The sequence below is a fragment of the Pygocentrus nattereri genome, chromosome 5 (assembly GCF_015220715.1).
Source record: "Pygocentrus nattereri isolate fPygNat1 chromosome 5, fPygNat1.pri, whole genome shotgun sequence".
NCBI classification, from domain to species: domain Eukaryota; kingdom Metazoa; phylum Chordata; class Actinopteri; order Characiformes; family Serrasalmidae; genus Pygocentrus; species Pygocentrus nattereri.
Window position 1 is genome coordinate 28,262,311 of NC_051215.1, and position 16,619 is coordinate 28,278,929.

Below are 16,619 nucleotides of genomic sequence, written 5' to 3' on the forward strand. Positions count from 1 at the left end.
TTCCCTCCTCTCTTTCAGGAGCGCTACCGTCAGGACTGCAATTTGGCTGTGCAACTGTTGAAGTGCAACAAGTCACATTTCAGGAACCACAAGTTTGCAGATGTAAGTGTCTTGTTTGCCCACTAAACACATGTTCCTTTGAGCACAAACACTCCTACAATCACCTGCACAGCTTTAAATGTGTTTTGCACTCCACTGTAACCCAGTTGGACAATGGGACGAGAGAGTGTGTGATCACTCAAAGACTTTCTAATAGAGGCAGGAGTGCTTCTGAGTACAACCTGTCATTAGATAGCAGACAGAGAGAAACGCAATGTAGAGAGGTGGGATAAGAAAGTAAGCCTTTGATGGGGCAGGTGCTGTGTACTGGTCTTTAGCATGAGCCATGTTTGCAAAGCAAAGCTGGACTTTTGGTTACCGGCTGGCTGGCCAGGAAAAGCAAGGTGAGTTATTGACAAGGTGTCAAAGCCCAGACTCATAACTCTGCCTGGCCTTTGTGTTTTTCCGTGGGCCAGAAAGCAGCAGGTGTCTGAATGATGGACAACTGTGTATCAGTGTAAAGGAGCCAAGGAGTTAACAGGCCTTTATCAGAGCCATGGCAGAGCACAGAGCCCTGGGGAAATGACACTTCAGCACAATGCAACCTGTAGCTTGCAACCTGGAATTAAACTGGCCTTCCTGATTCATGGGCTGCAGCTGTTTTAGATAAACTGCATCCAGTTCCGTTGATAGTTGTATTTGACAGCTATTTAATTCATTGTCTTTTGTGAATTTGCATATCTAACTGTATTTTCCAAAAGCTTGCAACTGCAAACCTGTATCATGGATCACTGAAAAGCTTATTTATTGCAGAATCTAACTAGAATATCCAAATATGGATATTTACTTTGAATTCACAACAGCATTCACTAGTGTTGCATGGTGTTTCAGATAAAACTAGGTAATGCATTTCTAGCAGCACATTATGTTTTCTTCATTAAACACAACAGTGAGGTTCTGATAATTAATATTTTATTTTTTATCTTTTCTGTAAAATCTTTTCTTTGGAGTGTGTCTTCAAAATGAAATAAACATTTAAAAAATGTGTGCATACTTAAGTAAATATCCTATTTGCATATATTTGCAAGGTTTTTTTTTTTTTTTTTTACAAAATTTCCAGTACACAACATAACTTGTAAAGAAATCTCAGTAATCAACATACAAAGATTTAATGTGATATCTGATGATCCAGTTGGTAATCAGATCCCAGCTTGATACCACATACATCATTAGTCAACAGAGGCGGAATCATTAGTCGAAAAGTAATGCATTATAATTACAAATTACTTATTGTGCTGAAATTACTTATTGCTTCCTGGGAAAAGTAAGCTCATTACTTGTTGGTTGTCTTTTCAGTAATTTTTTTGTTTTTTGAAAGGCTGCTTATGCTTAAACTTTAGCTGAGATATAGCCGCTTTTCTCGCATCTCCGGCAGAAAACCTTTCCTCAGATGTGGAATAGTTTCTTGTAAAATATCTCTTAACATTAGACTTTTTACAAAGCTGAAGTCACTTCTCATTGGTCAGTTTCTTGTTCAAAATTTCCCGTCCCACCTTAAATGGTGCAGCAGTTACATTCTGAAAAATTCGAACAAGAAGCTGCCCAATGAGAAGCTGACTTTTTCGTTAGCTACTAGGTAGGCGAGATGGTTATCTGCATTGCTATGGTGACCAGCAGTCTGCGTGCCAATCTTCAAGGTTAAAGGTTGGTGAATTAGCAGTTGTTGGCTACATTAACTCTAGTGTTCAAGACCATTAATTGTTAAAACTTCGTTAGAATGATCAGCAGCGCTTTATTTTACTGCACAGGAGGATTATTTTATTTTTACCTAGAAGTTCTGCCTGGGAGCCGCAACAGGGCAGTAAAAGAGCTGAATGTTGCTGACCCCTGTGTTAGGGAATATGAATAACTATGTCATAAAATAGTCTTAATAGTCTTAAGTCAGTAACTGTAATGTGATTACAAGAATTTAAACTACAACATTACACCACTTGATTGACTTGAAAAAATCATATTGCTCTGACACATTTACTTTCTACCCCAAACCTTTTTATCATCAAGTATTCACACAGTGTAAAAGGCAGCAGGCATTTCCAAATGGTTGGTTTTGATATGCAAGCGATGTTATTACTGAATGATATCCGAAATTCACCTGCTATTAATGCTTAATTTGTGTTTGTGCTTTGAGATAAGGATTTCGCTCCTGCTCACTGTTAATCTATTGGAGCAACCTTTTGTCATTCTCTTTAACGTGTTTGTTTATAAATCGAGCAATCTGACTAATCCCAGTTGTCCAGTTCTCTGCAGGATGATTACAGCCGGCCCTCCCTTCATAGGAAGGTGGGTGTCTTGCTGCAGGCCTATTTTTAGGAGATCTATTATTCATTGCCTAAATTATCTCCTCACCCTAGCTGGATTAATTAGTCTGGCAGCAGCCTATTCTGAGGTTAACCTGCTTCAGGAGCTGAGATGCTTCTCCGGTGGTCTGTCCCACTTGAAATGAATAATCACATGCAGATTTATTTGGAGCGTATTAATCAAACCTTTTCATATGGAAAGTGGTGACATACTGATAGGAAATGAGAGCAGTGTGTTATTTCCCAGAGACATTTAATTAGCCAGAGGAACGCTGCCCTCTTGCAAAGCTTATGCTGTTTGTAAAAGTGATGCAGTGAGCTGCAGATTCAAGCTGCTGTGTGTATCCTTGAACAGCCCTCAAAGAGCCAAGAAATGTTAAGATCCATTATGCTCCAGTCGAATGCTGACAAAGTAGTATTTGTTGTGTTGTCTCTCGGGAGAAGAACACTGTTACAGTGAGGTGCTATATTTAGATAATGCCTCAAATGAAGTGCAACAATAGTCACACCGTAGAGGATGAGTAAGGAGAAGTATGTGCTGTTGGGGGGGGACCTCCTCCTGCCAGTCACCATTGTGGAAGAGTGCAGGATGAACAGCGCCGCTGACTGAGGCAGATAAAAGCCGTCCAAAGCGAAATGCCGATAACCATGGTTACGTGGGCCTCTTGGGGATGGGTGCATGCGTGCGCGTTGAGATGTGAAGATGCCGTGAAGCAGCACTGAGTCATCCTTCTGTTCAGACGAGCGGACGGGAGGGAGCAGGTTACAGTCGTGTCTGCCCATAACACAGAGCAGCGGGGAGATCAAAATTAAACCTGCTCCATTTACACCAGATGCAGGACATTTGCAGGGAGTGCATGCTGCACTCAGCCGGTTCCACAGTAGTGATTACATGCTTTGGATACAGTTTTTTAGGGCTGTTCATTTGTCCAAATGTTCCCATTTTCAGAAGTACAGTGGATCACCTAACAAGTGATAAACGCTTACAGTCATATGCAACATTTTGGTCAAAATACGTATTTACTTAGTGAAAATAAGCTAATATATCTTCTCCAGAGAGCTCACTTCTGCACATTTTAGTGCACAAGTACTGTTTATTTGCTGAATTAAACACACTGGGGCAAAAACTTTACTGTTAAACATTTTATTGTTTCCAAATATGTTAAACTCAGCATATAAACAGAAACTGTTCTCGAAAATGTTCAGAAAAACACAAAATTTAAGTTCAGTGTACAGTACATTCGTCATACGGCATTCATCCTACCCTGCACGGTTTTACTGTTCACAGCACACCCACTTCAAGAAGGGCTGGTTAATGAGGATCAGGTGTGTTGGAATCAGGAGAGAACCTATATTTTCTGGGTAAGGGCTGCTCCAGAGCTGGGAACCACTAGTGTAAAGGATGTGTTAGCTTATTTTCAATTAGAAAATGAATGAAACATGAAACATTTTACCAAGGGAGCTCAAAGTTTGGCGTACGACTGGATAGGCACCAGTTGGCATATCCAAACTGCATGTCTGTATTGTCATATGTGCCTTAGACTGTCAGATAATCTAAAATTTTGTTCATTCATATTTGGCATTTTTGCAGATAATAAACAAATAGGTATACTTAACAACTCAACACTGTTTGGGGTTAGTGTGAGGTTTAGGTGTATAGTTGGCATTATGCTAACTGCTATCTTTAAGTTTCCATTCTTTGTTTAGTTCTGAGGACTAATTAATCGAGAATAACTGTATTTATGCTGGTATTTGAATTTTTTTTTTCCCAAACGCGTGTATCATTCTGCAGGAGCATCGGTTGCCTGCCTTGCCATCAAGCTGACTGTTATTTCTGCATTAGTATGTAGGCTTGCTATTCACATTAACACACACCCTCTTTTTTTTTTTAAAATTAGTCTCGTAGTTCCAGCACAAAACTGAAGATGCCGACTTAAGACACCAAGCATGTCTTGGTGAACAGCCAACATTTAGCATATGTGGAAGTGTAAATTAGATTTTTGGCCCAACCAATCTTTTAAGCCATGATGTAGCTTTTCCCAACCTGCTGTAAATTATTTTAAGTGCAGTTGAACTGTGGTCGTTGTTGTCTATGTGATGAATGGGCTGTAATGGAGTGAATGAGAGTCCCAGTGCTGCAGTTTAGGCAGTGGTGATGTCTGGTGTGTGATTGCAGGCAGAGTACATAGGGTCGGGGGGAGGTGAACATGTCCTGTCATGTGCACGGCACATCCTACATGTTGAGTCTAACCTTGTGGGAAAGTAGAGCACAGGGCTCAGTATGTAGATCCCTGATTTGGAAGGCCATGCCGGGATCGTGCTTGGAAGCGTTGCCTGGACGCATTGATCTCCTGTGGCCTCGCACCCATAGGAAGTTGGAGGTTTGCGGGCCACTCGCTGCCTCCACAGGATCGTTAAGGCATGAGCCGAGCTGGACTGTGCATTCACTGATTTTCCCTGTCTGTTTTCCACGAATCGATGGCCCCGCCTGGCTTTATCCAGTCAAGGCAGCAACATGAAATAAAGGCCTCAGACACCTACGTTTTTCACTCTCTCTTCTCCCCACTCCTGAGTTATATGCTAATTTGAGATGAGCTTCTTTTGTATTTTTTTTGTCACTAGCCACCCGTCCGATGTTGAAGACATTGGGTGTTTTTGAATAAAAGAAGCCTGTCTTCTGTTCCTCCTGATGGAGGTTGAGAGAGACTTTATGGGGATACGCTATAAATGGTTCTCATTTACCAGACCATTCACATCTCAGGAAGCGGAAGAAAGCTTCATCTTAAGGTTGTCTAATAGAAGAATAAGTCAACAAAGGCGTGCTAGGATGTCTGTTAATGTGACAACTTATATTGGCTTATAGAAATGCTTTTAATAAAAAACAGTTACAAGGTTTTGAAATAACAAAGTGTACATTTTATTTTGCTATGTAATGGTGCTTAAACTGATTCATCTCTGTCATAAAACGTGCCTTATGGTTACACCAAATAATGATGGTTTAGATGCAGGAAGAGCTTCAGTGCACCTTTTAAATATGTGCTTATCTTATTTGGCACCTCCAAGCAAACTGTCCCTTAGCAGCCACTTAAAGGAGCTAAGAGGGCTGTTTAAAAGCACAACATGTCAGATGGTATTTGGCTCCACTGTTAGAGGCTGGTTATGAGGTTCATTAACACAAGCAATGGGGGATTTCGGGGTGGTTCCAGGAGGAGGTATAAAGCTCCATCATTTGAATAATGTTTTACACATCCTTTATTTTATCTTTTTTAAGTCAGAGTTCAAAAGTTGTGTTAAGGCCTTGGTTTTGGAAATCTATCATGTCTGTTTGGAAATCTATCATGCTTGTCTTTTCTCTGTCTTGCACACCAGTTACCATATGAACTGCAGGAGATGGTGAATAAGCACATGAAGAGCAGCCTGCCTGACAAGAGCCAGAGTCCTCAAGGAGCCCAGGGCCAGGATCCAGATACGCTGAGCCTGACACCTGCAGATGTGGTGCCCACATCCGTCATTGCCCGGGTGCTTGAGAAACCCGAACCGCTTGTGCTGAACTCGGCGCAGTCCAGCAGCAGTGCTGGTCGGCCAGTGGCCGAAGATGTGTTCGTCCACGTTGATATGACTGGACCCCAGAATGAGAATGGGGGTCCAGGACATACTAGGCAGAGTGGCAGCACTACGTCCGATCAGCAGCACGTTAACGGCATGTGTCGAAGTCAGGCCAGTCCAGATGGTCCGTTGGTTGATGACATGGCACCCTCCTTCGAGAAGCTGAACCCATACCCTGCACCACCACCTCCGCACCCTCTCTACCCTGGCCGCAAGGTGATAGAGTTCTCCTCTGACGACAAGGTAAAGATCCCCAAGAACAGCCCGCTGCCCAACTGCACCTACGCCACACGGCAGGCAATCTCCCTCAGCCTGGTGCAAAACGAGGAAGAAGCAGGAGAACGGCAGCGCACTGTTCCGAACAGCCCCGCTGTGTCTGACGGAGGCTGGCGCTCTGGGACATCCTCTTCTTCAGGTAAGTATGCCTCCTGACAGCTAGTTCCACTTGTAAAAGTTAAAAAATATTATTGATAAGGTTTGACATAAACTCTTAGAATAATATTATTAAGATAGCTGAGCAGCAGTGAAACATTGACACTGTAAGCAGTTTTGCTAAGAGTAATAGTACTGATAAAATTCTAACAAAACCTATCCCTGTCCTTAGGCGGAGGGCACACATCACTCCCCCGAACACCCCAGCAAACGGACATCACCGACCCTCTATCCAGCCAGTCCAGCCCCTTCAGCAGCCCACCGCAGCCACCGAGTGCCTTTGCCAGCTCAGGGAGTTCTGAAGAAGACCTGCTCGCCAACTGGCAGCGGATGTTCGTGGAGAAAATAGCACCATCTTCAGAGGGCACCCTTGTCAACCGCACCTCCTTCAGCAGCGAGACTGTAAAGGAGCTTCAAAGGAGTCGCAATAGTAAGTCAGGAAGAGAATCTTCAGACCAAGGAATCTCGCGTGGCGCTTATTCAGATGGAGAAGAAGGCTCCTCTGCTCAAAGCTGGACGGCCAGCAGAGAGTCCAGCCTGGACACGGACACCAGTAGCGTAGCAGATTTGCGCACCAAACGAGGACAGTATGGCGCCGACTTTTCTCAGGAGGAGAGCGAGCGTCTGCTTATGGCTGTTGACAATGAGGACGGCGCCAGTGGTGATACAATGGTCACAGTGGAAACCAGCCCAGCTTCTGCCAAGCGGCAAGAGTTTGCGGAAGACGCTGGGTCGGCAGGCAGCTCTGCCGAGGAGAGGGATGTGCTGCCACAGGATTTTCCTATCATTGGCTCCAGGGTCCATGCCGGGCATGAGGATTACACGGATAAGCCCCCGTCTCAGCGGCACCACACCCAGAGTGGCTCTAGTCGGCCACACAAGAGCCCCAAAAGGATGGGAGTCCATCACCTGCACCGCAAGGACAGCCTTACCAGAGCGCAAGAACATGGAAACTTGCTGGACTGAGATGAAGACCCACACCTCGTTTCTCTGTTTACTTACAGTGCTCTTCTGCTTGCTAGCAATCACAAGTCATAGCAGCCCACAAAGGGAGGCAGGGAGGTGGTGGTGTGATCACCTTTTTTGCCGATTCATTACTGTAACTCTTCAGAAACTTCTCAGAAGCTGGAAGTTTACTTTGATGTGGCATTTATGAAATGTATGAGTTGAGGCAATCAGTTAGTATCTTAAAAAGTCATTCTGAAACGTAACAGATCAATGGAACAATACTTGGGGTGCCCTATGAGAATGCCAGACTCCCAGAATTGGTGTAAATGAGAAGAGGACCACAGGATATAGCCATATAAAGACACCTCTACATGTGGCCGATGTATTGTTATGGGGGAGATGGAATAGCCCTGTAATGTATTGCTGTTTTGCTGTCAGGAACTGGAATAGCGCACAAAACAGAAGCAAGGACCCGCTGTTTTCATTAAGGGTTTCCCAGTGAGAGCCCTTGGTTTAAAAAATTTGGGCAGACTGTTCGCAGATCAGGTGGTCTGGCGTGGATGGAATGGTGCAGGTTTCATGAAATCTAACGGATTCTTTCTTCGACTTACAGTGCCTGACCCTTTTTCTGAATGAGGGGTTTCCCTGTTGCCCTTTAAGAGGAAGTATTACTCCTTAAGTCTACTTTCAGCTCACATGGAACTGAGAAAAAACCTCCACTGCGCAGACAAAATCTTCAAACACCTCTCTTCATAGATCTACCACTGTAATTCTTGACTTAACTGAAAAAGGACACCCTTTTTATGAGTATCTTAAACTATGGGAAGATCTTGAGGCTTTTATTTAGTTTGTTGTTTTCAACATCAGGTATTCATTTACATCCATGCTGATTAATCTGACTACTGATATTTAAACCAGAGATTTAAGTTTTGAAGCAGATATTTTGTCCTTGGCGTGTATTTATTTGTTTTGGTTGATATTTTTTTTTTTTTTGTTGTTTTTGCTGATCGACTAAGAAGTAAATTTCTTGTTAATTTCCACATCATGGTGAGCACTATTGGACTTTAAACAGATGGTAGAATGCGCTAAGGTATTACGTCTTTATTTAAATGAAACTGGAGCCCCGTAGCTAATCAAATTTATCTATTTAATTTAGATTAAAAAGACCAGCAAACAACAGCAAATAACTGTATTACGTTCTAAAATGCTGTTTTAAAAGGCATGTAACCCTGATGACTATAGTTGTGAGTTGAGAGCTCAGTATTGGAGAAACAGTGGGATTTGTGATTTGTTGTTTAGTTATATGGGTAGTAATGTGTTCTCTTAGCTACTGTCAGCAATCAGCTGATTGTCGCTGGAGTCCATATTCAGTACTTTAATGCCATTTACTTGGAACTATGCATAACATACCTTTTGAAGTACTTCCAAAAATGGAATTATACTCTAGGTAGTTGAACAGTTCTGTCAGTTATGACGCTCTTTTTGTAAGATTACACTTCTGTTGAAGTACAAAGACAGTCCATTTAGCCCTACAGTCCACAATATTAGATACTGAGCTGTCCAAACGACTGTCCTTCATGTCTTTTGAGTGTAGAACTAAATAAGCCTCACCTGTTGGACAGTTTTGATATTAGCCCTGAATTTGATGTAAGCCATTATTGCTCAAAAGAAAAGTAGTTATTCTGTTTATGTAGCAACCACTTTTGTGTTGTTGTTTTTCATGTTTTCTTTTTGTTTTTAAAGTGTTTTATTTGTGTGTAAGTTTATTCAGACTTGCAGTCCTCATTGAGGCGTTATAATCAGCCCGTCTGACATTGACCGTTTATAAAGATGGCTTTACTTTGATTTTCTTTCCAGACATCTTGAATGGTTTCAAGGCTTGGTTCAAGTTGGGGGTCTGAGTTTAAAAAAAAGGTTTCAGATTTCCAGAACTGGCGCGTCAGAGACACGGCAGCGCGACATTTTTATACATCTGTGTTCATTTTATACTCTGAAGATGGTCGAAAACACTGTGCATGTTGCCTTTATGTACTATTTCACACATTCTGTGTTGGTTTTTATTCATATTCGGAGATGTGATTTCTTTTGGTTACTCGACCACTGGATGTTTCAGGTCCTTGCTATCCAGACGCTGTGCTCCATGCGTGTTTCATGCAGAGGAAAAAGAAAAGTCGATGGGAAATCAGATGCGTACGCTGAATATTTGCAGTATCTAGCTCAAGGTTACACGTCATAGGTAATTGTGTGTTGTGCAACCATGACTCCTAACCTTGCGAGTGTAAAACATATCAGCCAGTTGTAGTAAAATGCATATTATTAAGTTTAAGTCAAAGGGCCATGAGACTTCAGCCACTCTGTAACAGACTTGCTGCATGTATTTACATTGTGACTGGCCTACACAACACTACACTGCACTCCCTGCCTTCAATAATTCAGCTCCGTTTTCTCTGTTGAGACAAACAGAATGTGTGACGGAAGGGCTCCCAGATCCACCTCTGCTTTTCCTCTCGTTATTCATCCTTTGTTCCTGCTGTTCCATCTTTTTTCCCCTCTCCATATGTAATTGTAACGGCCCATAATGAATAGAACTGTAACGAGCCCCTGTGCTGAATAATTGATGTTTTATCATGCTCGAAAATAGCTCTGTGATGTTTAAAGGAGAGGGGGAGACAGAGAACAGTCTGTCAGGGTCTTGCTCATGGAAATGGACGTCCTTAAATATTTCATGGCTTCATCAGATGGGATGTAGACGAGAGCAAATACAAAAAAAATGTAAGAAAGAAAAGGAAAGTGAAGAAATGATGTAATGTACTGTGCGTATAAATAGGCTTTTACATCTGGTGTGCTGCAAGTTTAATGACTCTGTATCATGACTATAATTGAGTGCATGGTTAACTGACAGTTCTCTTCTTTCATCCAAGGTGACCTGACGCACAATGGAAGCAGAATGTTGACTGAGAAATTTGAGCAAAAACGGGGGGGGGGGAACTGAAATGTCAGAACTGTCATCTTTTTTTTATCAGACGCATCAGCAAGGGAACCACATATTAAGCTCACTCTTATCCTCCTTTTAACCTTCAGTACAGCCTGTAGCCAGAGTAACACACCTTTTATCGTTTGTTTGTGTGTGTGTGTGTGTGTGTGTGTGTGTGTGTGTGTGTGTGTGTGTGTGTGTGTGTGTGTATTTGGGATGTAGCCATACATATTTCCAAGTTTTATGGGACTTTTGATTCTGAGGTCAAGACTTGATTCGTTTTTTCAGATGATGTTTAAAATATAAATATCTTGAGCTCTAATTCATGCTACCCTTTAAAAATAATCCCCCCAAAAATCACATCCCCTAGAATTTATAAGCTCTTCAGAAAACAAGGACACACAGTGTCATTAGCCATGTTTCCATCCAAAGGATTGTTATGAAAAGCATAGTAATGGTCGTCAGGCTTTGGAAACATAAATTCTCTAATATTATAATAGGTTTTTTCTTAATGGATACTGAGTGTGTTTTCATGCCCTTAATTGTCTGATAACTGCAGAAAATCAGATTTTGTCAGTAATCTGATCAACACATTTACATGCACTTAAGTAATCAGATAATGGGAAACTCCAAGTCTCTTTGAGTCAGACAGTAATTGGATTTCTATTTTGCAACCAACCTATACACTCACAAGTTTAAAAAAATTTCCCTAAAAATATACACTCACCGGCCACTTTATTAGGTACGCCTGTTCAATTGCTTTTTAACACAAATAGCTAATCAGTTAATCACACGGCCAAAACTCAATGCATTTAGGCATGTAGAGGTGGTCAAGACAACTTGCTGAAGTGCAGACCGAGCATCAGAATGGGGAAGAAAGGGGATTTAAGTGACTTTGAACGTGGTGTGGTTGTTGGTGCCAGACGGGCTGGTCTGAGTATTTCAGAAACTGCTGATCTACTGGGATTTTCACATGCAACCATCTCTAGGGTTTACAGAGAACGGTCAGACAAAGAGAAAATATCCAGTGAGTGGCAGTTGTGTGGATGAAAATGCCTTGTTGATGTGAGAGGTCAGAGGAGAATGGGCAGACTGGTTCCAGATGATAGAAAGGCAACAGTAACTCAACCAACCAAAATCTCTGAGGAATGTTTCCAGCACCTTGTTGAAAGTTAGCCACGAAGAATGAAGGCAGTTCTGAAGGCAAAAGAGGGTCAAACCTTTTACTAGCAAGGTGTACCTGATAAAGTGGTGTGTGTGTGTATCACACATACACACACACACACACACACACACACATCGTCTAGGAGATGAATATTTAAATGCTTCATTTGGTTGAGATTGTATTTGGTTTCGCTCCTTGCTTATTCCGGTACAGCCATCTGTTTCGCACATGCGCAGACTGAGAAATCTGAAAGAAATCAGAGTAAGACTTTACATACACTGAGAAATGTGATTACTGAGCTAAAATCCAGCCTCTTTGTCGGATTCCTTAATGGGATTTCTAGGTTGCAATATGCTGTTTACATGACCATTCGAATAATCAGATACTTCCAGGAAAAAATAGTAATAAAATCAAATAAATAAATCCGACTTCCTTATCAGTATGTACACAAGCTTACACATGAAATTAAAGATGGAGTCATGTCAGATTTAACTTCTGCGATAACCCAACCCAAAATGTATGTGACGACAGGTTTTTTTTTGCATGTAATGAAGTCATAAAGCATCATTTTGTGTTAAATACGTTTGATGGAAACTACTGAGGAGCAAAAACGTTAGTGTTTGCATTCATTTGTGAAGAGACTTGATGGAAACAACTAATGCAAAATGCTGCCCTTAGAAAGTGTCCAAGGCTGTTTGAGTGCTCATGGTCGCCCCACTGTGGAGAATTTTAGCCTGCTAAACATGAGTGAGTGAAAGAATTATTTTGATGAGGTGTTTTGCATCTCAAAGCCATGTCTTTTGAAAGTAGTTTCAAGTCCAGTTTTAACTGTGATGATGGCAGAATGTGCCGACACAGAACAAATGGTAGAAGCAAAATGTGTAAATATAAAATCAGTAAAGGAGCTGTGGTGTTGGGAATAACATTATCTGAGTTAAGCTTCAGGCTTTGGTAAACTCTTTAAACCAGCCTGCAGTCCAGTGTTTTACTTCGTACAGTATTTGTCTTTGCTTTCCTTGTTATGTTGGCTTGACTTCAGTCCAACACTCCAGATGTGCTCCGTTTTCTTTTAGTCTTTGAAAAATTTGTACTGTGTAAATGTGCACACTTGGTTACGATACCAAAGGGTCCCCCTTCGCTATACAGTTGTTAAGAATGTGTTTCCTTTAGTGTTTTTGTCCTTGCGTTTTACAAACCTTACTTGTCCTTTTGTTCTCACGCTTGATTGTAAGTCCTCTGACATTCACAGGGGTGCCCTTTAATTTGATTGTAGTTTGCATTTATGGTGCAGAATTAGGAATGTGACAGCAAAGCCTGTGAATTTCACAATAATGACTCAGGCAGATTTCAAATCCATCTAGTTCGTCTGTGTAAAACGTGTCTGTCCACTTTCGCGATCATTTGGTGCACAAACCACACCTTTGTTTAATTGTACCAAAATGGTGCTCCTTCTGTTCAGTTAACTTGAATGTTTCTGCCCATCCCCCACCCCAAACCCAACATACCACACCCACCCATCCTATAAGCCCACCCTCTCGACCCCCAGCACTGTGTTCTTCCATGGCTTTGTAGAGTCTCCTTTCAGCCTCACCTGAGCGTTAAGCTTTCATGGTCATGTAGCGACGCATTGTTTAATGACTGACTTCGTTTTTTTTCTTTTTTTTTCTTTTTTTTTTCTTTTCCCCTTCCTGTAAAAAAAAGAAACAAAAAAAACCCTAGAAAAGAAAAATTCTACAGAAAAGACTGTTAAACTCAACTAATTTTATTTTCTCAATTTCTATATTCATATGTATATTTTAAAAACAAATAAAACTATTTTAAACTGATTCCTTACATTTGTACTGACACCATTCATTTCCACCACTTCTTTTGAGGCATGTCATCTCTTGGTGTGACGTCACTGGTCGCACTACCGGCAGTGCGGTTGCTAATGTTAGAGCGCCTCCAGGTGGTCACGCTGTGTGTGTAGAATCGGCCTGAGAGCCAGACAGGTTTTGTCTACACAGTGTGGGCATTATATCTGAAAAGTCCTGCTCTACTAAAAGGGCTTCAGTAAATCAGTGGCGTTACTCATTTCATCTGATAAAAACTGTTTTATTTGTATTTTATTTTTTAGGCCACTATTTTAACAAGAGCAGGAAAAACTTCCTAAGAAACGCTGAGAGGACTCAGCGGAGCCCGTCCTCTTCTGGGCCGCGCTAGATTTCTGTTTATGGTACAAGTAGTACAAGTTTATAAGGGAAATGGGGAAGCTTGGTTCACACAAACTGACCATAAAGTGTGTGTTTACATTTTTTCTTTTGGGGAAATGGTGCAAAATTGCCGCCACATGTACTGAATGCAGCTTTTCACTGTGCATAAGTTAAATTTTATTTAATATGAGGATATTATTAGTACATAATCATCGCTGTCACAACAAAACCTTGTATGTCCAAAACTAACATTTTTACAGGGGAAAGAAAAGAACTGGCTAGAGAGGAATGGAACAAGACAGCATCTCTTTTTGTTTATCAGTTTCTCCAAGTGATTTGTTACACCTTCTTAAGGACACCCAGCATCTTCAAATTCAGTTAAAAAAAATAAAATCTCATGAATAACAGACAGGTTTTGTTCAGACTGTGATGATGTATAATGTGAAATCCTGCATAAAACTGTGCAGTTTCATGTGTATCCTGCTCCAGAATACCTTATGTAATGTATAAAGGGTTTGATCATGTCCTGATGAGCTGGATCAGGTGTGTTTGAGTGGGGAATGTTGAAAGTGTGCAGGGCAGGGGGTCCACAAGACTGCAGTTTGGAACCACTGTCTGGGATGTAGTAATGGGACTGTTGTGTGAATGATGCTGAAAATGGGTGTAAAATTTGCCTTTTACCTGCTGATTTTAGTGACATTGTGTCAAAAAAAATCTGGGTTCTGCTTAATGTGTTGGACACATCCAGGATGTTAGATATGACTGGTAGGTGAAATGTTCAGTAAGGTTTACAACTTCAGTGAAGAGCAGTTGATCAGACAGGCACATGGATCATGAATGGTGTAGTTTATCAGAAGATGGTCAACTTCAGTGAAGCTGTTATTAAAACTGGTAGGCACCTTGAGGAAAATGCTTAGGCGGTTGGTCCTGACAGGAGTGAATATAATTTATTTATAAAAGTGGTTAAAATTCCACACACTGCTTTGGATTCATTCGCAGCTCAGATTAGATTTCCATGACTGAAGTGCTGTGGCTGCGCTGTGAAGCGGCGCTCAGGCCCCTGATTAACTTAACGTTTCATTTCAGCAGGTGATCCAAAGCTGCAGCGGCGGTTGCTTCAATCATTGATTTGAGCTGCACACTCGGGGCCGTATTACAGGAACTTCCTATCTTTTTGTCTAAACTTAAAAAGCTGACAGGTCAAGATAAGATTTTACACAAGTCGGTATTACAGAAGCAAATCATAACAACTGTATTGTTTCAGGAATCATATCTTATCTTACAGCATCTTATCTCGGAGTACGAAATCTTAACTTGCTCCATAGAAGTCGATAATCAACCGTCATGTCTGTTACCTAGCAACTGATCGTACACGCAATCAAGTTAGTTAGCTAAGCAGCTAGCTACCGTTACCGATGTACATAAAAGGTAAAAACAATTAAAAACTAACTTAAGCGCGATAAACTGAAGGTTAAAATATTGTGGCAGCGCCTCGTGCTTTTTACCAGAGCCGCTGTCCAATTTCAGTTTCATTTTCCAAACGCTTTAGCCGAGCGCGCTAACATTAATCCTCCTAATAAACACACGTTCAGCTCCGTTCCTCGTTCTTCGCCACCGTCGCTAATATTTCATCATCAGCATTAACACACGAAGGTCATAAGAGAGGACGGTGGAGTTCGTGTCTGCAGCATCTGGGGTTTTTAAACGCTGTTAGAAAAAAACCTAAGTCAAAGCACCGTTTTCCATCATGCTTGTTATAGTGAACTGGACTGCCTGACACTGCACAAAACAATAGAAACAGGGTTAAAACAAGTCAAGACTCCTCTGGTGTTTATCTTAGTTAGGACAGAATTTAGGAAATGTAGTCTAGTTAGGATGTTTCTGTAATACTGTTTTCTCATCTGGAGTTAGGATAAGATTATGAACTTGAGAACTGTTGTTCTGTCATAGCTTCTGTCCTGCATGCAGTCCAAACTGGAATTGTTATTGTGACTAAGCAGAAGATTTCAGTCTTAAGAAGGTTCTGTAATACGGCCCCTGACCAACATTTTACACATAGCACCCACTGGACAACAGTTTATTATTAAAACTATCAACAACAACAAAAACCCTCCCATCTTGTCAAGAGTGTGGGTTAATACTCTGGGCTGGAACTTGAAACTGCACTAAGTTTTGAGCATTTGGAGACCTCTCTTCCATAACATGTGGAAGAACATTTAGAGATGTGGGTTGTACTTCAGACCCCTTCCCCAAGGGGATGAATCTGTTGATCGTGAGTGAGTTGGAGAGTTTTTAAAGAGAGCTCTTAATTTGGTGAAGGATGTGTCTTCTGAGGATGTAAGTGAATTGTCTACTATTGTCATCAAATATTTATCAGTATGATGTTGATTTCTCATTTGAGACCTAAACATCAAGCCAGGACCTTCTTTTAGAGCCTCTGCAAGTGTTTTTTTTTTTTTTTTTTTTTTTAAAAACAAAAATATGAAGTGGGCCCAAAAAAAACGGCAAAATCCGATCTCTTACCTCTGACTTTTACATTAGAACAGGAAAAAAAAATCGTGCAGCTTTAAGTTCATACTGTGGAATGAAATGGTCTAATTGGTACTTTATCATTTTTGGCACCCACCTCCTGGATGAAGACTAGTGTGGAAGACGATTCATTACACCACTAGAGACTGGGGAAAAATACTGCCTTCCATTTGTCTCGGTCACTTAGCAACTCAGGAGATTTCCGAGCCCTTTCATTAATTATAGAAGGCCTGTTCCTCTGGTATTATTTGGCTTTCCTGGCAGCTGCTTTGCGAAAAAGTTTCACCCACAATGGTGTCCATTTCGTTTTCCGATACTCTTCAGAGAGCTGCTTAATCAGACTGACAATAGCTGGTAAATTGAGGAAACTCCAGAGC

At 41.3% G+C, this 16,619-nt stretch overlaps 1 protein-coding gene across 5 annotated transcripts in view; it reads left to right on the forward strand.

Annotated features, from left to right (window-relative positions):
- tjap1 (tight junction associated protein 1 (peripheral)) overlaps nucleotides 1-10,340 on the forward strand; it is a 97,669-nt gene extending 87,329 nt beyond the window's left edge. For 4 of the 5 annotated variants that reach the window (XM_017690660.2, XM_017690659.2, XM_017690661.2 and 1 more), the window contains 3 exons: nucleotides 19-102; nucleotides 5,766-6,417; nucleotides 6,607-10,340. In XM_017690660.2, the coding sequence (XP_017546149.1) occupies nucleotides 19-102; nucleotides 5,766-6,417; nucleotides 6,607-7,400 (1,530 nt within the window). In that variant the 3' untranslated portion in view covers nucleotides 7,401-10,340. The remainder of the gene's footprint in view (nucleotides 1-18; nucleotides 103-5,765; nucleotides 6,418-6,606) is intronic. The other variant, XM_017690663.2, reaches the window with a different exon arrangement.
- The last annotated feature ends 6,279 nt before the right edge of the window (nucleotides 10,341-16,619 follow it).